The 27,032-nt window shown below is 43.8% G+C and overlaps 2 protein-coding genes across 2 annotated transcripts in view; both read left to right on the top strand.

The window, feature by feature from the left end:
* Window positions 1-21,771, top strand: part of spag9b (sperm associated antigen 9b) — a 73,013-nt gene extending 51,242 nt beyond the window's left edge. Inside the window, exons 5-29 of the mRNA XM_071394055.1 lie at window positions 570-714; window positions 6,032-6,100; window positions 6,751-7,228; window positions 7,429-7,525; window positions 7,779-7,915; window positions 8,596-8,653; window positions 9,084-9,236; window positions 9,384-9,441; window positions 9,528-9,658; window positions 10,257-10,313; window positions 12,240-12,419; window positions 12,619-12,751; window positions 12,860-12,955; window positions 14,819-14,986; window positions 15,075-15,246; window positions 15,394-15,609; window positions 16,253-16,421; window positions 16,501-16,629; window positions 16,724-16,872; window positions 17,130-17,278; window positions 17,908-18,079; window positions 18,274-18,387; window positions 18,536-18,709; window positions 18,785-18,922; window positions 19,044-21,771. Coding sequence (XP_071250156.1) covers window positions 570-714; window positions 6,032-6,100; window positions 6,751-7,228; window positions 7,429-7,525; window positions 7,779-7,915; window positions 8,596-8,653; window positions 9,084-9,236; window positions 9,384-9,441; window positions 9,528-9,658; window positions 10,257-10,313; window positions 12,240-12,419; window positions 12,619-12,751; window positions 12,860-12,955; window positions 14,819-14,986; window positions 15,075-15,246; window positions 15,394-15,609; window positions 16,253-16,421; window positions 16,501-16,629; window positions 16,724-16,872; window positions 17,130-17,278; window positions 17,908-18,079; window positions 18,274-18,387; window positions 18,536-18,709; window positions 18,785-18,922; window positions 19,044-19,165 — 3,664 coding nt within the window. The 3' untranslated portion in view covers window positions 19,166-21,771. The remainder of the gene's footprint in view (window positions 1-569; window positions 715-6,031; window positions 6,101-6,750; window positions 7,229-7,428; window positions 7,526-7,778; window positions 7,916-8,595; window positions 8,654-9,083; window positions 9,237-9,383; window positions 9,442-9,527; window positions 9,659-10,256; window positions 10,314-12,239; window positions 12,420-12,618; window positions 12,752-12,859; window positions 12,956-14,818; window positions 14,987-15,074; window positions 15,247-15,393; window positions 15,610-16,252; window positions 16,422-16,500; window positions 16,630-16,723; window positions 16,873-17,129; window positions 17,279-17,907; window positions 18,080-18,273; window positions 18,388-18,535; window positions 18,710-18,784; window positions 18,923-19,043) is intronic.
* Window positions 21,772-23,448: 1,677 nt separating this feature from the next.
* LOC139571270 (probable vesicular acetylcholine transporter-B) lies at window positions 23,449-26,537 on the top strand. Its single transcript, XM_071393976.1, has one exon. The coding sequence runs from the start codon at window positions 24,085-24,087 to the stop codon at window positions 25,678-25,680; it is 1,596 nt and encodes a 531-aa protein (XP_071250077.1). The 5' UTR covers window positions 23,449-24,084; the 3' UTR covers window positions 25,681-26,537.
* The last annotated feature ends 495 nt before the right edge of the window (window positions 26,538-27,032 follow it).

Raw genomic sequence — 27,032 nt, 5'->3', positions numbered from 1 at the left:
ACATCCGATAGTCAAACTTAACTGGGAATATGGAGGACTGATGTTAAAAGGAACCACCAGCTTTCATATGTTCTCATGTTCTGAGCATGGAACTTAAACGTTAGCTTTTTTACAAGGCACATATTGCACTTTTACTTTCTTCTCCTACACTGTGTTTTTGCATTATTTAAACCAAATTGAACATGTTACATTATTTATTTGAGACTAAATTGATTTTATTTATGTATTATATTAAGTTAAAATAAGTGTTCATTCAGTATTGTTGTAGTTGTCATTATTACAAATACATATTATATATATATATATAAATTGGCAGATTAATCAGTATCAGTTTTTTTGGGTCCTCCAATAATCGGTATTGGTATCGGCATGGAAAAATCATAATCGGTCAACCTCTAGTAAAAATGAGGTAAAAACGGATTTAAGTTCATAGCTCTATGACTCACAGAAAGTGCAAATGAGGAAAAAAATAACCCCATGGAGATGAGACCAGCAATCAACAATCCATCTCTTCTCCCGTATTCTGTCAATACTGAATATTCCTCCCCCTCTTCTTTCTCTCAATCCAGGAAGGAACGTCCCATCTCCATGGGGTTATTCCAGTTACCAGGAAGTGATTTGACCTCTGACCCGCAGAGGGAAACCGTGGAAACGCCGTCTGAACCCTGGAGATATAACGACCTGAGCCACCCTCACTCCAACACCAGCCTTAAGGTGACAATCTACTTCCCACCTTTCAATCGCTTTTCTCAGATGCCAACGTTGTTCTAACATGCAGCCACTGTTTTGGACAGACTTTTCACAAATTCACTGTGTGAGTACAAAGTGGTTTAAGTCTGCAATCTAAGATGAATGACCGTACCCTCAGACCTGACCATCCCCCATGCCTCCTCTCCTCTTAGCATTTCCCAGAACTCTGAGGGGTGACGTAAGGCAGGGGTAATTTGGCCCAGAGTAGATACTCTGTGTCTGTGGAAACATACGCTTTCAACCCGTCACCCTGCCGGAGGACGGGAAGGCTTATTGAAAAGGAAGCTTGATTCAGTGTGTCTGCAGTACCAAAGCACGATTGAGAGGGAGACTTGAATTAGTGTGCCTAGAATGCCTAAGCAGGGGGGTGGGGTATGAGTGTGTCTGTGTGTGGCTGAGGGCCCATGGGGAGATAGGAAGTGGTACCATTCGGGGCCAGGAGCAGGGGAAGAGTAGAACAGAGGAGATAGGGAGAGAAGAGGGGAAGAGTCTAACAGAGATACAGGACAGAGTGTCTGAGCAGACCGAAGGGCTGCTTTTTGCCGGGGCCACGCTAGAACCTCCCCACAGTTGCCCATAGAAACCACGCTGTGAGAAAAGGTCTATCATGAATACTCATACATGATGGGCTGATTTTAAGTATTCATTTGTTGTGATATTTTTCTACACGGGGGTAGTTGCAAGACAACATTTGACGTAAGATATGGGACTGGCACTTAAGTTTCATCTACTCATGTTGAAGCTCAGTCCTGGCTGCTGCTAATCATATTTTCTACATAATCCTCCTCCCTATCAAACCTTTGCTTTCTCTATCCCTGATCCCACTAAACGGTCTCTTTCTCACTTTAGATGCCTCGGGCACAATCGAGGTGTCACTGTGGATCTCTCACGCTGACTATTTATCACACACACACACTGCCTTTTCATCAGGCTCCCACAGTTCAGACTCACAGGGATGCCTTTGTGTGACACCTCCGATTCGACATTTCCCAAAGATTTACAGTTTTTGGTTACACTCCTCCCCCCTCTCTCTCTCCCTCTTTCTCTCTCTCCCTCGCCAATTCTATCTGTCTTAAGTTTGCAAACACACCAGTGTTTCCCATAGGATTTGTTTTCAGTACTGGTGGGTGTTCCCATAGACTTCCAGTCATTAAGCCAACAACTACCCATTTAAAAGCGTGTCTCGCCAGTAATAAACAATTGTGTGTGTATATTTACATCCATACGTGTGTGTATATATATGTATGTATATACAGTTGAAGTCATACGTTTACATACACTTAGGTTGGGGTCATTAAAACCCGTTTTTCAACCACTCCACAAATGTATTGTTAACAAACTATAGTTTTGGCAGGTCGGTTAGGACATTTACTTTGTGCGTGACACAAGTCATTTTTCCAACAATTGTTTACAGACAGGTTATTTCACTGTGTCACAATTGCAGTGGGTCAGAAGTTTCCATAGACTAAGTTGACTGTGCCTTTTAAACAGCTTTGGAAATTCCAGAAAATTATGTCATGGCTTTAGAAGCTTCTCATAGGCTAATTGACTTAATTTGAGTCAATTGGAGGTGTACCTGTGGATGTATTTAAAGGCCTACCTTCAAACTCAGTGCCTCTTTGCTTGACATCATGGGAAAATCAAAAGAAATCAGCCAAGACCTCAGAAAAAAATGGTGGACCTCCACAGTCAATTTAGTCTATGTAAACTTTTGACCCACTGGAATTGTGATACAGTGAAATAATCTGTCTGTAAACAATTGTTGGAAAAATTACTTGTGTCATGCACAAAGTAGATGTCCTAACCGACTTGCCAAAACTATAGTTTGTTAACAAGAAATTTGTGGAGTGGTTGAAAATGTTTTAATGACTTCAACCTAAGTGTATGTCAACTTCCTATTTCAACTGTAGGCGTACAGTGGCCCATTATCAGCAACCATCACTCCTGTGTTCCAATGGTACGTTGTGTTCGCTAATTCAAGTTGATCATTAGAAAACCCTTTTGCAATTATGTTAGCACAGCTGAAAACTGTTGAGCTGATTAAAGAAGCAATACAACTGTCCTTCTTTAGACTGGTTGAGTATCTGGAGCATCAGCATTTGTGGGTTTGATTACAGGCTCAAAATGGCCAGAAACAAAGAATTTTCTTCTGAACTCGTCAGTCTATTCTTGCTCTGAGAAATGAGGGCTAAAATCTAAGACTGAAACATGTTTCCCTCAAGAATTTCCCTGTATTTAGCGACATCCATCATTCATTCAATTCTGACCAGTTTCCCAGTCCCTGCAAATGAAAAACATCTCCACAGCATGATGCTGCCACCACCATGCTTCACTGTGGGAATGGTGTGATGAGAGGTGTTGGGTTTGCGCCAGACAGTGTTTTCCTTGATGGTATAAAGCTCAATTTTAGTCTTATCTGACCAGAGTACCTTCTTCCATATATTTGGGTAGTCTCCCACATGCGTTTTGGTGTTTGCTTATTTTTTTTCTGGCCACTCTTCCGTAAAGCCCAGCTCTGTGGAGTGTACGGCTTAAAGTGGTCCTATGGACAGATACTCCAATCTTCGCAGTGGAGCTTTGCAGCTCCTTCAGGGTTATCTTTGTTGCCTCTCTGATTAATGCCCTCCTTGCCTTGTCTGTGAGTTTTGGTGGGCAGCCCTCTCTTGGCAGGTTTGTTGTGGTGCCATATTCTTTCAATTTTTTTATAATGGATTTAACAGTGCTCCGTGGGATGTTTAAAAGTTTCTGATATTTTTTTATAACCCAACCCTGATCTGTACAACTTTGTCCTTGACCTGTTTGGAGAGCTCCTTGGTATTCATGGTGCCCCTTGTTTGGTGGTGTTGCAGAATATGGGGCCTTTCAGAACAGGTGTGTGTATATATACTGAGATCATGTGACAGATCCTGTGACACTTGGATTGCACACAGGTGGACGTCATTTAACTAATTATGTGACTTCTGAAGGTAATTGGTTTCACCAGATCTTATTTAGTTGCTTCATAGCAAAGGGGTTGAATACATATGCACGCACCACTTTTCCATTAAATTTATTTTAGATTTTTTTTGAAATAAGTTATTTTTTTCACTTCACCAATTTGGACTATTTTGTGGATGTCCATTACATGAAATCCAAATAAAAATCAATTTAAATTGCAGGTTGTAATGCAACAAAATAGGAAAAACGCCAAGGGGATGAATACTTTTGCAAGGCACTGTATGTAGATATTCCATTACAAATCAGCCATTTCCAGCTACAGTAGTCATTTACAACATGAACAATGTCTATGGAGTATTTTTGATCAATTTGATGTTATTTTAATGGGGGAAAATTTTAAAAATTTTCAAAACAAGGACATTTCTAAGTGACCCTAAACTTTTGAATGGGAGTGTACACACACACACAGTACCAGTCAAATGTTTGGACACCTACTCATTCAAGGGTTTTTCTTTATTTTCACTATTTTCTACATTGTAGAATAATAGTGAAGACATTTAAAACTATGAAATAACACTTGGAATCATGTAGTAACCAAAACAGTGTTAAACAAATAAACATATATTTGAGATTCTTCAAAGTAGCCACCCTTTGCCTTGATGGAAACTGCACACACTTGGAATTCTCTCAACCAGCTTCAAGAGGTAGTCACCTGGAATGCATTTCAATTAACAGGTGTGCCTTGGTAAAAGTTAATTTGTGGAATTTCTTAATGCGTTTGAGCCAATCAGTTGTGTTGTGACAAGGTAGGGGTGGTATACTATTGGTAAAAGACCAAGTTCATATCAAATAAGCAAAGAGAAACGACAGTCCATTACTTTAAGACATGAAGTTCAGTCAATCCGTTAAATTTCAAGTGCCGTTGCAAAAACCATCAAGTGCTATGATGAAACTGGCTCTCATGAGGACCGCCACAGAGTTACCTCTGCTGCAGAAGATAAGTTCATTAGAGTTAACTACACCTCAGATTGTAGCCCAAATAAATGCTTCACAGAGTTCAAGTAATAGAAACATCTCAACATCGACTGTTCAGAGGAGACTGCGTGAATCAGGCCTTCATGGTCAAATTGCTGCAAGGAAACCACTACTAAAGGACACCAATAAGAAGAGGAGACTTGCTTGGGCCAAGAAACACGAGCAATGGACATTAGACCAGTGGAAATCTGTCAAAATTTGAGATTTTGGGTTACAACCGCCGTGTCATTGTGAGATGCAGAGTAGGTGACCGGATGATCTCCTCATGTGTGGTTCCCACCGTGAAGCATGGAGGAGGTGGTGTGGTGGTGCTTTGCTGGTGACACTGTCTGTGATTTATTTAGAATTCAAGGCACACTTAACCAGCATGGCTACCACAGCATTCTGCAACGATACGCTATCCCATCTGGTTTGTGCTTTGTGGGCCTATCATTTGTTTTTCAACAGGACAATGACCCAACACACCTCCCAGGCTTTGTAAGGGCTATTTGACCAAGAAGGAGTGGGATGGAGAGCTGCATCAAATGACCTGATCTCCTCAATCACCTGACCTCAACCCGTTTGGGATGAGTTGAACTGCAACAATTTAAAAGATTTTACTGAGTTACAGTTCATATAAGGAAATCAGTCAATTGAAATAAATTCATTAGGCCTTAATCTATGGATTTCACATGACTGGGCAGGGCTGCAGCCATGGGTGGGCCTTGGAGGGCACTTGGGAGCTGGGATTGTGAGGCCAGTTGGATGTACTGCCAAATTCTCTAAAATTACATTGGAGGCAGTTTATGGTAGAGAAATTAACATTTAATTATCTGGCAGGAGCTCTGGTGGATATTCCTGCAGCCAGCATGCCAATTGCAATCTCCCTCAACTTGTGGTGTTTTGACACCTGTGGCATTGTGTTGTGACAAAACTGCACAATTTAATGTGGCCCTTTATTGTCCACAACAGAAGGTGCACCTGTGTAATGATCATGCTGTTTAATCAGCTTCTTGATATGCCAGACCTGTCAGGTGGCTGTATTATCTTGGCACAGGAGAAATGCTCACCAACAGGGCTGTAAATACATTTTTATTTCAGCTCATGAAACATGTTGCATTTTATTTTTGTTCAGTGTGTATATATAGATAGATACTGAATTAATGACTTTGCAATAATCTTGTTTCAACATAAATCTGTTGTTCTATCTCTTCTGATTGCCCCCCCCCCCCCCCCCCCTGTAATCTTTATACCTCTGTGTTTTGATTATGTGGCCAGTTGTGATCGCTGCTCTAAAACAGGCCTTCGTTGTAATTTTTCTCTTAACCAGTTTGGGGTGCCAGACTCCCCAAGCAGATGGCAGAGGCTTTCGGCCAATCAGCAGGCTGAACAGAACCAGGTCCAAACTACCGCGTTGTTGTTTTTATGGCCTGTAATAGCTGTGTTGTTGACGACGACGTCGTCTCATAAAAGCGTAATCTAGCCTTTATGCCACCATAGATCATAGTACATTGCCAGCTGCATGCAATCCAAGCAGGTTACTCACCTGGACCGGGGTGTGACTGTGGGGCTGAAATTTAAATGATCCCTATTCCCTATGTAGTGCATTACTTTCAGCCCTATGGGGCTCTGACCAAAAGTAGTGCTCTATATAGGGAGTAGGGTGCCATTTCAGATGCATCGCAGTCTTTCAGGGGTTCAGTCGGCTTGCTAGGATTACTAATGCATAGAGAGCACCAGCTGTACTTCAACCCAATCAACTAGCCTTAGCTGTAGAATATACTACAACATGTTTGTTGTTTTGTTTTCTAACTGTGATCTAACCACTTTGATTTTAATTCAGATGTTTTTCTTGGTTTGTTTTATGCACTTTTATACCATTGCCTTTAAACCATTGCCTTTTGACTGAGCATTAATGGTTTTGTTGCATTGGCTAACTTTTTTTCAAATATGCTTATTCCTTTTTGAGAGAAAGAAGCTGACTTGAGATATAGCCCTTGACCATCTGTCATTATTTAATTTATTCTTCCTCCTCTTTCTCTTCGGTAGGATGAGATGTCAAATGCTAACCGTGGAGGCTCCAAGTCGGGAACCCCCATATCCAGGCAAGGAGCAGGCTCCAAAATGTCCTCGCAACAAGGTGGCTCTAAATCGGCCACCCTGATGTCTTCTCAAGGAGAGTCCAAATCCGGTACCCCTATTTCATCTCAAGGGGTGGACTCAAAGTTGGTTACCCCAATGTCCACACAAAGCGGCGGCTCAAAATCTGTCACCCCAATGTCCAGTCAAGGGGGCGGGTCTATGTCGGCCACTCCCATGTCTACTTCCGTGTCTGATGTTGCCATGGCATCTGTGGGCACGCCCCACCAGGAAGAGTTAGAGGAAGTGGGCGAGGGTCTGACCAGGAACCTGGACAGAAGCGACAGGAAGCCAGAGAACATCAGCAGTAAGAACACCACAGTCCTGGAGGGACAGGACTCCGAGCTGAGAGGAGCAGGAGTCACAGGAGGGTCAGGACCTCTCACAGGTCAGTACTGTAGCTACAGGGCATAAACTGAGATAACATGGGGATTGGCTATGTTGGGGGACTTGGATTTTGTTACATTAGAAAACCTACTAAAATGTGCTTGGCATCACATTGGCCTCACCACTGTATTCACCATGTCAAACGTGCCCATTTGTCCCAGAAGGATAGTACTCTAACATGTTATTCCATCTCCTCTCCAGACGCAGCAGATGATAACACTGAGTCATCAGAGGTGCAGTCCATCATAGAGTCCACTCCTGAACTGGACATGGACCTCAGTGGCTACAAAGACGCCAGGTAGGGTCAACAGGAACTAGTGTTTCTATCTCCATCTCTGCATCTCTATCCTGAACTCTCAATCATCATTTATCTGTCAAACTGTACAGACAATCGCTTTTAGCTTGGTCCTTGCAGCCGGATATGAAAACAAACACTTTATTTTATGATGTAGTGTATTGAAGCTGTGGTCACTCAGACGACCTCCCGCTCTCTCCCTCCCCCCATCCATCTCTCCCCCCTTCCACCCCCCTCCTCCCATCCCTCTCTCCAGTACTCCTTCTAAAGGAGTAGGTATAGAAAACATGGCGTTCGACAGGAACACAGAGTCTTTGTTTGCGGAGCTGTCCTCGGCAGGACCCGACATGGAAGTAGACATAGCAGACATGGACGAGGGGGCCGACCTGCTTGGTAAGACACGCCCACCTTAGACACTTGCCTCTCACCTATTCTAAGACCATCATCTCATACCCACGCCTTGGGTAAATCTGGAGAACTCTACCTCAGTCCCAAATGAATGGCAAAAACTTGACTGGCACTTGTGTGTACTTGCCATATTTACTAGGATGGACTTCCCTTTCTACAGAAAATATTAGCCATTTCTCCGCTATCACATTAACTTTATTTCCATACTGCATACTTCATATCATTATTTAATATTTTTCTTGGTTCTTCTCTTCAGATGAGTTTTCTGGTGTGTATCAACCATTCCATTCACACCCCTTGCACTTTCTCCCTTATCACTCATCACCCTCTCCCTAGTTCTCCCTTTTTAGTTTCCAAACTATGACTAAAATATACAGTGGGTCTCCCTTTTAGTGAGGTTGTAGGTTAGGTGTTCTTTAGGCTGTATATTGACCTGGTGGAGTCCCCATAGAGTCAAGTCGTGCTGTAAGACGATCTTGTCAAGTTAATCAGTTTTGTTTTCTACCTTACATTGCCAGCATGGGTGTCAGACTCAGACCTGAACTTTCTTGGTAAGACTGAAGGAATGTGTGTATCATGTTGTTTTATATCGTTCCGTTTTAGACTGGAGGAATTCCCATTTCTTATTAAAAATGTTTCCTTTTAATCCCTCCTTTTCTTCGAAGGTATGGGTCGTGAAGTGGAGCACCTCATCCATGAGAACACTCAGCTGCTGGAGACCAAGTAAGGCGTGTTTTCAAATCACCTGCATCCATGCTCAAGAAATCAATGAAACATTATTAATTTGCCAGAGCAAGAATGTCCCACGTTGTGTAGTAAATTCACACTACTGCCACCTTCCGTTCAGAGGGATTTAGCTTTCATCAAAGAGAGTTAGCGCAGTGAGACCTAGCGCAGTGTTTCTGAATCCTGGTCCTGGAATCAAAGGGGTGCACATTTCTGTTTTTGTCCTAGCACTAAACACCCAATTCCATTAATCAAAGTTTTGATTATGAGTTGATTAGTGGAATCAGGTGTGTAATGCTAGTACAAAAACAGACATGTGCACCCCTTTGGGTCCCCAGGACCAGGATGCAGAAACAGTGGCCCAGAGAAAGTTGGTGTAGGGCCTAATGATCATGCTGACTAATCTCTGTCCTCACGGTTGCGTCAGAAATGCGTTGAACGTGGTGAAGAATGACCTGATAGCGCGTGTAGATGAGCTGTCGTGTGAGAAGGAGGTGCTGCAGGGAGAGCTGGAGGCTGTGACTCAGGCCAAGACCAGACTGGAGGAGAAGAACAAGGAGCTAGAGGAGGAACTCAGGAGGTCAGTCTTTACTCTGCCTTCCTTCTCTCTGTCTGTTCGTTCCCCTGTTGAGATTAATATGGGATCCCTAGGCATTTCCAGTGTCTGTCTGTTGTGTGTGTTCATCTCCAGTATGTGTGTTCATCACATGGTGTGTTTCTCTCTTAGGGTTCGGGTGGCAGAGGAAGACAAAGTGAAGACCAAGAGTGAGAACAGTGAGGAAGATGTGAGTTGTTTGTGTGTGTGAGTTGTTTGTGTGTGTGAGTTGTTTGTGGACGTGTCTAATGAGGGTGCTGATACCACTCCTGGCAGGCGGATGTTCCCACGGCTCAGAGGAAGAGGTTCACCAGGGTAGAGATGGCCAGAGTCCTCATGGAGAGGAACCAGTACAAGGAGAGACTGATGGAGCTACAGGAAGCTGTACGATGGACAGAGATGATACGGTGAGAAGAGGGGGGAGGAAGCGAGAGGGAGGAGGGGAATCTTGTAACTAAGAGCCAATTTATGCTTGATTCAAAAAGTGGTTGGCGGCTTCGTATGGATGGTGTGACGCAGTTGCGGAGCCTCCGGAAGCATGCAGAGGCCAAATTTAGTGCCGCTGTGGGCCTCCCAAATTTTGTAACAATGCGGAGGGCTCCGTATAGCTCCACATTGACATGATTGGTTGACGGTAGGTGGCGGCTGGAGGTCCTGTATAAACACAAACTCACTTGACGACAGCTCTGCTCAACAGCTCTGCGCTGCTTTGTGAAGCGCAAGAAGTATGAATGCCCTGACTTCTGCAGAGGCCGCATGACCGCCAATGCAGACGTCGGATTGACCAAGCAGCGCCTTTAAAGCTGAGCTACTCCAAAACAAAGTGATGCATATTGAAGAGTTTTTGTCTTCTGTGTTCCACCCACACATTGTTCTAATTGATAAACATGCACCCCTTCTAGTGCGTTCTGTCCTTGGCGATTCTAGCTAGTTGAGTAACAAGATCGTTTTTTTCCCCAGCTGAATAGTGATGACTCCATGAAATATGTTGTTATCTTCCCTCAGAGCATCTAGAGAGAACCCTGCCGCCGCAGACAAGAAGAAATCCAGCATCTGGCAGTTGTAAGATTCCCTCCTTTTTCACAATCACTCCTTTCCTACTACCACTCCTTTCCTACTATCACTCCTTTTTCTACTACACCTCTTTTTCTGCTACCCCTCCTTTTTCTGCTACCCCTCCTTTTTCTGCTACCCCTCCTTTTTCTGCTATCCCTCTTTTCTGCTATCCCTCTTTTTCTGCTATCCCTCTTTCTGCTATCCCTCTTTTTCTGCTATCCCTCTTTTTCTGCTATCCTCTTTTTCTGCTATCCCTCTTTTTCTACTATCCCTCTTTTTCTGCTACACCTCATTTTCTACTGTCCCTCTTTTTCTACTGTCCCTCTTTTTCTACTACCACTCCTTTCCTACTATCCCTATTTTTCTGCTATCCCTCTTTTTCTGCTATCCCTCTTTCTACTATCCCTCTTTTTCTACTATCCCTCTTTCTACTACCACTACTTTCTATCTAATTTTCTTTACTCTTTCCTTTTTTGTCTCTGCTTTCTTTGTGTTCTCCTTTTCTCCGTACACTCATCTCAGAGGTGTCAAACCATACCTGAAGCTAGTCATAAAGATGATTGTTGACCATCATTGATTCTGTTTTCCCCTTTTTGTTTTCAATTTTATTTTTATTTTTTAATTTTTTTTATCACGTTTTGATCTCCAGTGTGTAGGTAAACTTTTGCCATGCTAAGGGTCTTCTTGAATCTGGTTTTTAACAAACAACATTAACAAAACATGCAGGGAGTGCCTGTCTGATCAGGGAATGGCTTTTTACTTCGAGTGACATTTTGTTTTCATTTAAAGTCGGAGTGAGCTCACATTTTTTGAAAACTCCCAAGGGAAACCAACACTTATCCTCTGTCAAAAGTTTTGAATACGATTCACCTACAAACAGAAGGTGTGTGTCTACCTAGTACGCATATGAAATATATTTAACTGAAATGTCTTATAAATGGCAATTTCCCAATACAGGCTCTCCCTGTTGAGTTTCAGTAGGAATGGCTATGGTGTGTGGTTCATTTATGAATGACATGTATTGTTGGAGAGGGGTGTAATGCATCTGACTAATAATTTACTGATATTTTAGGCAGAGGGTAAAGCATTTATTTGTGTGCGTGAAATGTTAAATGCATGTTTATTTATGAAGAAATCCCTTGTCTTTCCTGTTGCCCTCTGGTCCCTCTGTCTCTGTTATCATGCCTGTGGTTGTTGTTGTTTGTCATATGTGTGCAGGAGGTGTGTTGGGATGTGGGAGGGTGTGTGTGATGGGGTTGGGATGAGGAGAAAGAGGGCATACGGTGGAATAGATGGTGGTATTCCAGAGTCAGGTGCAGTATGCCATCTGTGATTGGACAGATTTCTGAATTGACACACTGAGGTTGTTATCAAAAGGGTAGGCTATTTTCTGCTATGTGGAGAGGGTCATGAAGTCTGTTTTGACCTGATGGACTGTAGATATTTGATCTTAAACAGAAAGAATCCTGATATTTTTGGATCTAGCCTTCTCATCTCACTCTTACTTAACAAGCGTTGTCTAGAGCTGGGATTAGCAGTAATAGTTTGTAACTTTTGTTGTGTTCTGTGTTGACATACTAACTGCCTGGTTCGTGTTACAGTATTAACCAATGCATTCCCTGCTCTCCCATCCCCTGTAAAATTGCTGAGTGGAGACTGGCTCGCTGTTAAACCCTCCTTTTGGTTGTTGGTGTAGTCTTGGGGGTGGGGGGGGGGGTGTAAATCAACCCTTGATTTGAATATTTATCCCTTAAACCCTGCCGCTGCTGCTTTGTCCACCCCTCTATATATGTCTCTGTCTGCTCTTTCTTTCTACCTTCTCCCTCCCTTCATCCCTGTATCCCTCTCTCCATCCCTCCCTCCCTCCATCCCTGTATCCCTCTCTCCCTCCATCCCTGTATCCCTCTCTCCATCCCTCCCTCCGTCCTCCAGTTTCAGCCGGTTGTTCAGTTCAAGTGGCGGAGCAGCTAAGAAGCCGGCGGAGGCGGCTCCAGTTAATGTGAAGTACAACGCCCCCTCGTCCCAGGTCCAGCCCTCTGTGAAGAAGAGGAGTGCAGCGCTGCAACAGTTACCCAGTGACAAGAGCAAGGCCTTCGACTTCCTCAATGAGGAGTGAGTGTTGGAGACATCTACTCATCTGTCCATTCACTCATGATCCACCCAATTATTAATACAGCCTTTCACTCATCGAGGATTTAATCCTCCTTTGGCCCCACCTCCATGCCCCCATCCATTCAGTTTATTTATCTATCTACGCCAGATTGTGTGTCCAGAATAGATGGGAGGATTTTTTATGCATCCCCCCGTTCAGGTCTGAGGCAGGCAACATGGTGTCTCGTAGGGAGCAGAAGAGAGCCCAGTACAGACAGGTGAAAGCCCACGTTGAGAAGGAAGAGGACGGCCGGGTACAGGCCTATGGGTGGAGCCTGCCACAGAAATTCAAGGTAGTTCAAGTCTCTTTGTGGATTACTTAATATGGCTGACTTTTAATATATAGGTTAAGTTAGGTTAAGCGACTCCAGGTATTTTGACCACACAATTTTATTTTACAGGTGGCCAATGGTGGTCAGACGTCAGAGAACAAGATGAAGAATCTACCTGTACCGGTCTACCTCCGACCACTGGATGAGAATGATGCTACCATGAAGGTGTGTATACCAGAGTATGTGAGCTGGAGTGGAGCGTGCCTAATTTGACTGGAGCGTGGAGCGAGTTTCCCAAAGGCTGGTGCTTCGGCCTTCTCGCCCGCTCCAGTAGCACTCACTTCACAAGCTCAGGCCAGGCCCAGCCCAGCATGCATTTTTTAGTTTACTTGTGTGCTGCTAATAGCCCCTTGCTTTAGTTTATGTCATCTAGTATGCTAAATATTTTCATAAAGAAACTGATAAAACACACAGGTGCAAAACCAAGGTGACTTACAGAGATGAGAAGGTCCAAGCACAAGAGAGGGCGTGTGGTGATGTAGTGTCCACAACTAAAGAATCATTTTGGGGTCAGAAAAGATTGGTATCCCGAAAGCATGATAGTGTACTTAGTACGTGTACATACTAACAGAAAGGAACGAGGTGGGTAGCTAGCTGTGTCATTGTAGCAAAGTATTTATAAACAAAAAATCAGATCTCTTTAAGTTAATTTTTGTTCTATTATCTATACAATAGGCCATCATTGATTTTGGCCCAATAGGCCAGGCATATTACCTCTTTCAAGGAGCTTTATCTGTTTTGATAGGGTTGTTTTACCTAAAAATCCTTTTAGGCCTACCTACCTACAAAAAAAAAATCGCATTCCTGCCCAACCTGGCAAGAACGGCCCAAAGGGTGTTTAGCGTCCCCAGTGGCTCTGCAAGTGCTTAGAGGGTATTCTCCACTGCTGGCCTGTTCTCCAGGCACTATCACATGAGCCTGAAGTCACAGACTGGCCAAACTCATGTTTCTAAAAGTGAATTCAAAGGCACTGTAGACTGAGCCTAATAAGGCATTTTTTGTTTAATTTGTAATGAATTCTAAGTAAGTCACAGCATATATATGCAATTTATAGAATACAATTATTTAATATTTTGGGTTGTAGTTTGAAATACTTTCCACACTAGAAGTTAATGGTTACATGTATGAGGAATGTATATGTGGGATCAATGGAGGGTGGATAAGAAGTATGGGTCTGGAGAGTTACTAAGTAAGGGAAAAGGAAATCACTTGGTTGCGGTCACTGATGAAGTTGGATAGCTATGGATTAGTGAGGAATGTGGGCCGAGGTCAGGTCAGATGAAGGGAGAAGGAACTTTTTAAAATTATACGTAACTTAACATGCCTGGCAACAAAGATGTAGTGTTTAGAGGTGCAAGGAGGAGACTCCGCCTAAAGGAGGGTATAAATACTTGTGCTGAGGGAGACATATCTTTGTCTTTTGAATAAACTTGGTTTAAGCTTTGATTAGTTGTCCGTTAGGTTCTGACAGAGTGAAAAACAAAAAAAGACAACGAAATGTTGTTTTCAAATGCTGAGCACTTAATGTCCCTGCCAGCCTGTTGTAGCGCTCGCTAATGCTTCACAATGTATTTCTTTGTAGCCTTAGCCTATATTATTAAAAAACTGTCAAGTAATTCAATTTTGTTCCTTCTTAGGCTCTCTGTCTGGCTCCTGACCTATTCAGAGTGTTTATATGTTGTTTAATATGACATGTAGCCTATAAATGATGAGCGCTTCTTACATTAATCTTTTCATGTTTATTCAAATACTTTTTCTTCAGGTCATATGGTTTGGTTTCAATACTTCAAAACAAAATGGTAGGTCTGGGTAGTCACAAAAATAGATGGGTGATGGTTCAATTGTGATTTTTAATGAATGGAGCGAATTTGGAGCAGCAGTTTCTCTTCCTGTGAGCGATGAGTGGTTTTTAGCAGAGCGGTAGGAAAGGACCGCTCCGCTCACAAACTGGTCTGTACACCTATTCTTACCTTGTATGTCTCTCTATATACAGGGACATATTGCTAACTGTGTGTCTCCCTCCCGTAGCTGTGGTGTGCTGTAGGTGTGAACCTGTCAGGGGGTAAGACTCGTGACGGGGGGTCGATAGTAGGAGCCAGTGTGTTCTACAGTGACCTGACCAGCCCTGGTCCTGAGAGCCGTTGCAGGAAGATAGGATCACAGAGCAGTCTGGACAAACTGGACCAGGACCTGAAGGTACATGTACACAACACACATGGTCAGCCAGCACACACACACACACATGCGCTCATACAATACTGGTGTGTGTGTGTGTTTGCTGTAGGAGCAGGAGAAGGAGCTGCATCACCAGGAGGAGCTGTCCTCTCTGGTCTGGATCTGTACCAGTACTCAGGCCACCACTAAGGTCATCGTCATCGACGCCAACCAGCCTGGGAACGTCCTGGAGAACTTCTTAGTCTGCAACTCCCACGTCCTCTGCATGGCCAGCGTGCCAGGTCTGTGTTTGTGTGCGTTTTTATATGAGCACTCAAGACCCAGCAAAATACATATATTTATTTTGATTTTAGCTAACCATAACATGTTTGTTTGTACATGTTTATATATGGTGGTCTTGGGTGTATATGTGCTTGCGTGTGTGTTAGGTGCCAGAGAGACCGACTACCCGGCAGGGGAGGAGGTACCCCATAACCCGGAGGCGGGGTCAGGTGCTGAGGGCGGGACTCTCGAAGCCAGCACAACCAGTAGTGGCTCAGGGGGCGAAGCTGGAGTGCTGGCAGGGATCAATGTGGTTGGCTGCTCTACCGAGGGGGCGGTGGCTACCCCCCAGACAGCAAGCACAGAGAATGAAACCGACACAGGTAAGAGACGTCCCTCTGAAGTTTCTACAGATCTAGTGACACTGGACTGATGTGCCGAGTTAGTGGATAGTTTGCTAGTTCCAGAGGTGGGTGATTGCTGAGTTTGCTAGCTAGACTAGAGGTCATGGACCCGGACCTGAACGAACCCGAGAACAATCAGACCGGAACCTGAATGGAACCTAGACCCGATTGGACCAGAGTGACAAAAATGTTATGTTTATCAGCCAAGTTGATCTACTGGTTAACAAGTAGGTCTTTTATATGTCAGCTAGGCCTTCTATAAGTTAATACATTCACCTTATTAGCGTAAAATAAATATGCTATAGTCTATGCAGAGCTGTGGTCAGGTCCATTCAGTCTGTCAGCTGTAGTTACGTAGACCGAGACCCGATGACAATCAAACAGGACCCGACCCGGTCCTGAGGGACAAGTTAGCGCTGTCGGGTATATCAGGCCCACTCTGACCAGTGAAGACCTCTAAACTAAACCCTTTCACCCGACTTTCTCCATGGAATGATCCGCTGAATTCCTAGGTCTACCCTACAGGGTTATAGAAACATGATTTGGGCTATTGGTTCCCAAATGGGATTCCCTGTCCATTTAAAAAGTATTCTACTCTTCTCTCTCCCTCCTCCCTGTGTAGACTCCAAGGCTGCAGAGGAGGCTACTGAAGCTACAGAGGCCAGTGCAGGTCCTGCAGGTTCAGAGCATGACTTAAGTCAGAGGGGAGTCTACACTGAACATGTCTTCACTGACCCTCTGGGTGTTCAGAGTACTAGCCCTGGGAAGTCGCCAGCCAACTACACACAGAGGTATGGACAAACACACACTCACGGACAAACAAAAACACAGACACAAACACGCATTATAACATCCTGTTTCCATTCTCAGGGAGTCTGATCTGGTGAAGGATGGTGTGAGCTCCAACCCTAACCCAGAGGAACAGGACCTGATGAGAGAAGAAGCCCAGAAGATGAGCAGTGTTTTACCCACCATGTGGCTGGGAGCACAGAACGGATGGTGAGACACCAATCTGCTAATTAATCAATCAGATCTGTTTATCAATCTCATATTGATCTCATCAGTCAAACTGGTGTGTGTGTGTGTGTTTCAGTGTGTACGTGCACTCGTCAGTGGCCCAGTGGAGGAAGTGTCTCCACTCTATAAAGCTGAAGGACTCTGTCCTGGGCATCGTCCATGTGAAGGGGAGAGTGTTGGTGTCTCTGGCTGATGGAACACTGGCTATCTTCCACAGAGGAGTGGGTAAGGCTGACATGTTTCCATATGCTTTCTTACATTTGTTTGTGTGTCCATTGATCTACTTGAATCCCATATAAGGGGATTCACCTGTTTTTGCTTTGTCATTATTGGGTATTGTGTGTAGATTGAGGGTGAATTTTTATTTATTTAATCCATTTTAGAATAAGGCTGTAACATAACAGTGGAAAAAGTTAAGAGGTCTGAATACTTTCTGAATGCACTGTATATGCTGGTGCTAACCCCCACCCCTTCCCCTCCAGATGGTCAGTGGGATCTGACCAACTACCACCTGTTAGACCTGGGCAGACCCCACCACTCTATCCGCTGTATGACTGTGGTTCACGACAAGGTCTGGTGTGGCTTCAGGAACAAGATCTACGTGGTCCAGCCCAAAGCCATGAAGATAGAGGCACGCCTGACACACACACGGAATCATGCAGGCTCAGATGGACTGACTCGCATACTAAACACACAGGCTCAAACGGACTGACTCGCATACTGAACACACAGGCTCAAACGGACTGACTCGCATACTGAACACACAGGCTCAAACGGACTGACTCGCATACTGAACACACAGGCTCAGACGGACTGACTCGCATACTGAACACACAGGCTCAGACGGACTGACTCGCATACTAAACACACAGGCTCAAACGGACTGACTCGCATACTAAACACACAGGCTCAAACGGACTGACTCGCATACTGAACACACAGGCTCAAACGGACTGACTCGCATACTGAACACACAGGCTCAGACGGACTGACTCGCATACTGAACACACAGGCTCAGACGGACTGACTCGCATACTGAACACACAGGCTCAGACGGACTGACTCGCATACTGAACACACAGGCTCAGACGGACTGACTCGCATACTGAACACACAGGCTCAGACGGACTGACTCGCATACTGAACACACAGGCTCAGACGGACTGACTCGCATACTGAACACACAAGTCTAACCATCCACAGATTATAGTTGTAACCCTCCTCTCCTTTTCCATCCTCTCTCATCTCTCTCCCCCGTAGAAGTCATTTGATGCCCACCCCCGTAAGGAGAGCCAGGTGAGACAGCTGGCGTGGGATGGAGATGGTATCTGGGTGTCGATCCGACTGGACTCTACTCTGAGACTGTTCCACGCCCACACACACCAACACCTGCAGGATGTTGACATAGAACCCTACGTCAGCAAGATGCTGGGTGAGGAACCCAGGGCATTTACACACCTGCTGTTGTGTTCTATGCTTCTAATGCAACTTGTTTGTGTGTCCTCGTTAGCTGATTAATATGGGACAGGGATTCATGGCGTTAGAAAGCCCAAGTCACGTACAGGAAATATAGACCGTACTTCATTATTTATTTTCTTAATAATGAGTCATGTTGATCTCCCTCAGGTACGGGGAAGCTGGGCTTCTCGTTTGTCAGGATCACAGCTCTCATGGTGTCCTGTAACCGTCTCTGGGTGGGCACCGGCAATGGCGTTATCATCTCTATACCTCTCACTGACAGTAAGGGGAAGTAATGCATCTCTCTCTCCATCACCGTCTCTTTGCCCATCTCTTTCCCCTCTATGTAATTATTAATTTATTTCTCATCCCTCCATCTATTCACCCTTTCTCTATTTAATGATTAATTTCTCCCTCGCTCTGTCTCTAGCCAATAAGGTGACGGCGGGGCCAGGTAAACCTGGTGGAGTGATCCGTGTGTATGGTGATGAAAACAGTGATAAGGTGACAGCTGGAACCTCTGTACCCTTCTGCTCCATGGCTCACGCTCAGCTCTGTTTCCATGGTCACCGAGATGCCGTCAAGTTCTTCACGGCTGTCCCAGGTAATTTCACTTCTCTTCCCTCTCTTCTTCTCCTCCTCCTGCCTTTTAACTGGATGAAGGTCCTCCCTTCCCCAGGTCAGGTGATCCCGTCAGGTGCTGGCGGAGCAGCAGAGGTGGGGAGTGACAAGGGGGTAGAGGAGCACCCTCAACAACAGCAGGAAAGGTCTGTTCTAGTGATGAGTGGTGGAGAGGGATACATCGACTTCAGGATGGGTGAGTTGGCTAGGACCGTCATATCAGACAATCAATTGACAAGTACTGTCCGTATATGGCAGGGCATGAAAACATACAGATTTGTATAAATTGAAGTGGCTTAATGTTTGTCTGTGTGTAGGTGACGAGGCTGGGGAGACTGAGGAGGCACTGGATGAGCACACTCTGAAGCTGCAGCCGTTCCTGGCTAAAGCTGAGAGGAGTCACCTGATCGTCTGGCAGGTCATGGGCAGTCAGGCCTGAACTTTTAACCCTTGATCTCTAACCCTGCCACAGAGATGAAGAATGGGAGGAGCCTGCTCGAAGCAGGAACAAAGCTGGCCAATCAGATTCACTCTTCTGCATGTTTCTTTTTGTTTTACGGTTATTTTTTATTTAATTTGTAATTGTATTGATTGTATTGAATTTTAAATCTGATACAAGCCTGTTGCTCTTTTATTATTATTATTATTATTATTATTATTATTGAAAACAAAATTATTTCTGTTTTATTTAATTTTCTTAGGTCATGTTTCGCACTTGGTTTTATATTGTATGCCTAGTGTCCAACCCCTCTGTCCAAATACTGCGTGGTGATTGGTTGGAATCAATGTAGGTTCAGGGTGTGTCTTTGGCCACACCCCTGTCCTCATCTTTGCTTCCTTTCAGTAAAGGACCGATTGGACAGAGGAGACAATACTGTATGAAACTGTACGAGACACCTGCACACAGGAGAATAATGATGTCGGTGTTTGAACTGCAAATCCAAATCAACCGCATGATGTCCAATAAGAAAGCAAGTATTACAGGACAATCCAGTGATGGAGCCAATCCTGTGTGTCCTAAATGATACAGGTGTGCTCTTCTTGCATGATCATTTTTATGAGAACATGGATGTTGATTGTACTTAATACAGTTTAATCAATTGTCAGTTTTCTGGACTTGGGATCAGTGTTGTTCTCCATGACTATGGTCTATGGAAAACCTGATAGATCAATCATGTCTGTAGCTGCAGGGTCAGAGAATCGCCCTATTGCAATACCGAAAAATGCATCCTCCCTTCCTAGGGGTAATTACAACTGGGTTGGATTGATGATTGAGACAGATTAGTAGTTAATTACCTCACGGAAGGTAGGTAGAAAGGCAGGGTTGCACTTTAAGTGTGTTGGAACAGGGTCTCTGACTTTAGTTTCTGTGCCGCTGCTCTCCCATCCTGCTCTCCCATCAGCTAGAGCTTGCAGACATTTTACAAAAATCAACTGTTGCCTTAGGTTTTGAAAGTAAAAAAGGAAATGTTTAAAACTACATTATGGACTTTTGAAGTGTGACTGAGTATGTATACCTATGTGAAAGAATGTTACCAAAGGAAAAATAATTTCAGTTGATCAGAATAAAGTAAATGTACAGCGTTGTAGCAGCATTTTCAACCCATCTCTCTGTAGATACAATAACATTTTGACAGACCGTCTTTGTTATAAGGTTCATTGTGTATGGATAGATATATTTTTTAAGCCATCTCTGTAAATGCAGAGATGTGATTGTGTATAATAGCTGGTTTCTCTGCTTCTGGAATCTTTTGTATGCTGAGAGTAGATGTTACCCATAGGCACAGATCTAGGATCAATTTACCCTCCGCAAATCCCAACGTGAACAATTAGTGGAGGAACAACTCAACACTGACATTAGATAAGCGTCTAGGGGCAACGTCTTCCTTTTACCTTTTGTACACTAGGGGACAGGGTGACTGATCTCTGACCAAACAGGATCCCTCCTGATAGGTTGATATGATACTGAAGTGTTCAGAGACTATTTGAAGCCTATTTTTATTATTGACTTTTGTATGTTTGTCTTTTCGACCCTAATCTGTGGTTGCATCTAGATGGGGAGTAAGGTGTCATTTAATCTGTGGTTGCTTCTAGATGGGGAGTAAGGTGTCATTTAATCTGTGGTTGCGTCTAGATGGGGAGTAAGGTGTCATTTAATCTGTGGTTGCTTCTAGATGGGGAGTAAGGTGTCATTTAATCTGTGGTTGCGTCTAGATGGGGAGTAAGGTGTCATTTAATCTGTGGTTGCGTCTAGATGGGGAGTAAGGTGTCATTTAATCTGTGGTTGCGTCTAGATGGGGAGTAAGGTGTCATTTAATCTGTGGTTGCGTCTAGATGGGGAGTAAGGTGTCATTTAATCTGTGGTTGCGTCTAGATGGGTAGTAAGGTGTCATTTGACACACTCGGCCGGAGTCTGGTCTGTGTACCAGCAGATTGTGCTGGTGAGTGTTACTACGGTGTCTGTCCTGAGGAGTGAACGAGGGCGTGTGTGTGTGCCTTTGTGCTGGTCTGTGTGTGTGTCTGTCTGTCTGCTCTCCAGGAGAAGAGATGTTTCATATCGCAGTTTAGCCATTTCAGTATTTATTTCTATGAATGAGTCTTCGCAGTTCAGAATGTAACTTTGTACAATATGAAATATGGCTATATGAATATAAATTGTATATGAAACATTGAAATGGCTTGGGTTTATTGTTTTGACAATGATTGTAATTACTGCGCTATACATTACCCTGCTTGTACAAAACATTAAAAACACCTTGCTAATATTGAGTTGCACCCCCTTTTGCCCTCAGAATAGCCTCAATTTGTCTGGGCATGGACTGTACAATGTATCAAACGTTCCACTGGGATGCATGTTGACTCCAATGCATCCCACAGTTGTGTCAAGTTTGCTGGATGTCCTTTGGGTGGTGGTGGACCAATCTTGATACACACAGGAAACTGCTGAGCGTGAAAAACCATTCTTACCCATTTATCCTCTGAATTTCACACATACACAAGCCATGTCTCAATTGTCTTGAGGATTAAAAATCATATTTTAACCTGTCTCCTCCCCTTCATCTACACTGATTTGAAGTGGCTTTAACAAGTGGCATCAATAAGCTTTGACAAGGTGAATCCAGTTGAGTCTGTCATGGAAAGAGCAGGTGTTCCTAATGTTTTGTACACTCCAGAGGGGGAGGTTGAGTGCACTGGGTAGAAGTTGGCATTAGGAACAGATCTGGGGCCAGTGTATCTTCACAAAATCCTCCATTACTGCTCAGGTAAAATGTGAAACTGACTTTAGGTCAGTGCCTAAGATCAACTTCTTCCAACTCCTGTGTTGATGAACAGGTCAAGGTCACCTCCCCCCAACTTGTGTTGCTCTGACTATGGTTGCCCCCAGTAACAGTACATCCATCACCTATCTATGTACTTATACAGCATATCTTTAGCCTTTAATTATTTTAACTATCAATTAAACTGACTTGTGGGGAAACTTGAGTGTCTCCTCTGCTTTTGGCTTTTTGCAAGATTTCCAAGAATTTTGGAAGCACTGTCAGCTGCTCGTTCACAGACCTGGGTCTTTCCAATGCATGAGGTCTGTTTTAAAATCGACCTCTTGAAATATACATTGTTTTCAAATTTAAAAAACGCATAAATGCAGTGAGCTCAAAGTATTGGGACATTGACAAATGCTTTAATTTGAGGGTATTTTCATCCATATGGAGTGAACCATTTCGGAATTACAGCACATGGTATCTCACAGCTCTGGTTCATCGTGAGTCTCCTATAACGCCCTGGACCAGAGCTAATCGGGTACCAGTGTCCAAGAGGTTGCTACAATCACAGCTGCATCCGGTAGAGCACTCAAACTCAACTCTGGACCTCGAAGCCACTAACACTACGTGTTTTCATTGTTGCCCTCTAATTAGGAACTGATTTAGACCTGGGACACCAGGTGGGTGCAATTCATTATCAGGTAGAACAGAAAACCAGCAGGCTCCAAACCTCGTAGGGTCGGGGTTGAATAATAGCGATACTACGCCTGTAGTAGTTTTAGTGACCACTAGATGGCACCATTGTCTTGTATATAGTCAACCTCTTCAGGAGTACTTAGTTACTATGCAAGCTCATTGCTCTATGGCAGAGAAAAATAATTGCTTGCTTTATGTGCATGTAACACTGACCTGGCGTGGGATCAGGAACCGTTTTACCTGCGAATTCTAACACTTCCGGGAATGTTTCAAATTACTTCGATTTTAGCTGAGAGTCAAAAGAAGCCCATGCAACTAGTGTAGGCTAGTCATTTAAATTGGGTGCGTTTTAGATTATACTAAATATTAATTTGACAAAGGCTGTGTAGAGAAATACAGTATGCTACTGATTTGATCATTGTACAAGGCCAAATGCGTGGCCTGTCTGACTGTGCACTGGACAGGAGCTGTCCACTTCGCTGTGGTGCTGAATATAAGAACGTTTGGGATGGCGCGAATCCGAGTGCCACAGCCACGAGCATCCCAGAGCAACGCGCAAGAGCAGCGACGTGATTAGGGATTTGTAAAAAAAACAGTGATAAATTAAAACTCCAATAATAGGCTAATAACTTGGGCCAATACATCTGGAATGTCAATCAGTGTACCTTGCTGGGAGGGTTTTCCCGCGATCGTGTAGGCTTAGAGACGTCATGATGATGCTCACTCTTATTGGTTAAGGGACTGCCATGTTCTGAATTAGCATAAAGGACGCAACTGGAAAATGATCCACTTGGGGGTAAGCTGGTGATGCGTCACAGCCGTTGGTGAAAGAGAGAAAAAAAATAACTCAAAATATCGACAAACCTGCGAATCAATGCGTACCAATGGCAACGAAACCATTCGTGATCTCAAAACGGAACACAAACGTGCTACAGGTGATTCGAGGCATGAGCATTGGAATCGAAGATATCCGGGGTCCCAAGTTCCATAAACAACTTATACAAACGTTCCATAGAAACTTGACATGGAGTATTAGCGGTTGAAGTCCTACACCGTGTAGAGAAGCGCACAATATCTCACCACATCACTTCTCGAGACCATGAAACAGCACCGAATGTGAGCGCGAGGGAGTGAAACAAGAACAAGTTGAGGCTGAGAAATCCACCAACCGCTGAAGAAGCCAGCAGCCTCGCGCGCTGTCAGAAAATCACAAGGAGAAAAGTTCCAAGCCTGCTGCGCCTTTGTCTTTCGCATCGCGTAAGTGAACTAAAAAACAGCTACATAAATGTACAGGGACAGTATTATCTGTCTTGCTGAGATATCAGAATAGCAGCAGAGAGCAGAGGAAAATAAAACAACAACTGCTGTTTTGTATTGACAACAACAATAATAGCAGATCATCATGGATACAGGGGGGTCCTCCGGGCTGGCCAAATCAGCCGCTGTAAAACTGTCCGAGATGGGAGAAAGAACGAAACAGTTTGGCAACGCAATGAAAGCCCCCGACCATCAAAGACGGATCATTTTAGTGATCGTCTGCGTGGCTCTTCTTCTAGACAATATGCTCTATATGGTTATAGTCCCGATTATTCCCGACTACCTTGCTGATTTAGAGCTTGAGCAAGCAGAGCACGTCCACGTAGTTATACATCCTAATTCTTCAATCAACAGCACAATGAGCTCAGCCCAAGCTAAAAGCAACAGGGACAATTTAGACGTCCAAATAGGAGTACTTTTTGCGTCGAAGGCTATCTTGCAGCTCTTGGTGAACCCTTTGTCAGGAACTTTCATAGACCGCGTTGGATACGACATTCCACTCCTCATAGGATTAACCGTCATGTTCTTTTCCACATGCATATTTGCTTTCGCTGAGAACTACGCGACGCTGTTTTTTGCCCGTAGTTTGCAAGGTCTGGGCTCAGCTTTCGCCGACACCTCAGGAATTGCCATGATAGCAGATAAATACACCGAAGAATCGGAGAGAAGTAAAGCCCTTGGTATCGCCCTGGCGTTCATCTCTTTCGGGAGCCTGGTAGCGCCTCCCTTCGGGGGTATCCTGTACGAGTTTGCCGGTAAAAGAGTACCGTTTATCGTTCTCGCCGTTGTTTGCCTTATAGACGGGATTCTGCTCTTGACCGTGATCAAGCCGTTCTCGAACAGGACTAGAGACAATATGCCGGTGGGTACCCCCATCTACAAACTAATGGTTGACCCCTACATAGCTGTCGTGGCAGGTGCCCTGACAGTGTGTAACATCCCCCTGGCCTTTCTGGAGCCCACCATAGCCAACTGGATGGAGAGCACCATGCATTCAACTAAGTGGGAAATGGGATTATGTTGGCTGCCTGCTTTCTTCCCACATGTTCTGGGTGTCTACATGACCGTCAAACTGGCTTCTAAGTACCCCAACCTGCAGTGGTTCTATGGGGCCTTGGGCATGGTCATTATCGGGGCCAGCTCGTGCACCGTTCCAGCATGCAAAACATTCGGCCAGTTAATCGCCCCGTTATGCGGCATATGTTTCGGCATCGCTCTCGTGGACACTGCCCTGTTGCCAACACTTGCCTTTCTGGTCGACGTGCGTCATGTGTCCGTGTACGGCAGCGTCTACGCTTTAGCTGACATCTCCTATTCTGTCGCGTATGCCATGGGTCCTATCGTGGCGGGGAATATAGTGCACAACTATGGGTTTGTCCAACTCAACCTGGGCATGGGCCTCGTCAATGTCCTGTACGCACCGGCCCTTCTGCTGCTCCGTAATGTGTGCCAAATGAAGCCGTCCTACTCCGAGAGAGATAACCTGTTGGTGGACGATGATGAACCCGAGGGTCTGTATGATACCATGAAGATGGAGGAGCGGAAAGGCAAGAAGAAGGGTTATAGTTCGGCAGGGAACTGTTTGCCTGTTGTGGTGGTGGATGAGAATGGAGGGTTTGACCCGTTTAGAGCACAAACACGTGCCTCTTCAGAGGAATCCTTTGGTCCAGAGTACAGTTAGAATACGGTATCACAACATAGAACTACAGCTAGAATGGAGTACAACTTAGAACGTCCCCGAATACACTGAGAGTTCGAGAGTTAGGACTTATGGACCTGCCAAAAGAGGGTAGACAGTCACTTCACTCTGTAATATACTCATGTGCAATATAGAAATACCCAATCATACTTGTGTGACCCGTTTCCAAAGTGTATTTAATTTCATCGTAATTGAACAGGTCTTCTCTGTATGTATAGTTTCTTATGGTCGTCTAAATGGAGTACTATTGTGAGAGGTCTATCAAATACAGTTGACTATGTGTGCATTACTACTGCAGAGTATTGTAAAAAAGTAAATAGATAAATGTATGTACAAGATTATATTGATATTATAAATACACGTCCAACTGCCAACGCATCAACTAGGCTTTTGTGCAAAAAACAACAACTCTTTTTTAGTACTGGAAACCATTGATTTCCTTTCTTAATTTCGTTGACATATTGACTATCATTTGTATTTTGCTTTTGTTTTGTTTTGTTTTTATTTTCCATATCTAATATCGAAACGTTGCCTAATTGTGACCTCTGTATTTTTGTAATTTCTTTTTGTGATGTTTTTGTTTTTCTTCGTAAAATGTAGTGTATTATAAACAAATGCGTGTTGTACATATGTCGATATTTACATAGTAAATGATTCAATTGTATTTGGGCCTATGCATATTTGAGTGTGTGCGTGATGTATGCGTGTATGTTGAAACGGTGTATTGTCAAAACGTAATGAAGTGATTATCCGTCATAGCTCATTAACAACTTCCTAAATTGAGCACATATATGTTAATATATCGATAATAGTTATAATAAAATTGTATTTAAATATAACGTGTTTTGTGTGTGTCATAATTATTTATAGTGAGATTATAAAATCATCTTTAAATCTTACTTGTTATTCAGTTCTGAATCAAACGAAGAGCGTTTGATTAGGTGCGTAATGGTAGCTAGCTAGCAACGTTACCAAATATACTGGTTGATAGAAATCCTTAATGTTGGCTGTCCTACACCCAATCCCTATGTTGAAGAGAATAGATAAGACGATGAAGATAATACACAAGACCCCGTCGGATCCTGATTGAAACAACAGTTTAGTTACAGACATTAGTTAACAATCTATATTACAAACATTACAATTTGTGTGCGTCATTTTGATTTAGGTGTAAACGCTTTGTAGTCAGAGATTTGAGAGAAAATTACAGTTACAGGGGTGGATTGTTATTCAACCCATACTGTAAAGATAATCAACGAATAGTTTGCCCTTTTGAAATACGGGTATCGAATATGATACTTCAACCAACTGATCGTTTCACTGTGGGGTTTATA

This window comes from Salvelinus alpinus, chromosome 3, assembly GCF_045679555.1.
Source record: "Salvelinus alpinus chromosome 3, SLU_Salpinus.1, whole genome shotgun sequence".
Lineage (NCBI taxonomy): Eukaryota > Metazoa > Chordata > Actinopteri > Salmoniformes > Salmonidae > Salvelinus > Salvelinus alpinus.
Note: the sequence above shows the minus strand (reverse complement) of the source record. Positions and strands in the feature narration are given on the sequence as shown.

Excerpts from the sequence above, each read along its gene's own strand:
- LOC139571270 (XM_071393976.1), top strand. The coding sequence starts at position 24,085 with ATGGATACAGGGGGGTCCTCCGGGCTGGCCAAATCAGCCGCTGTAAAA.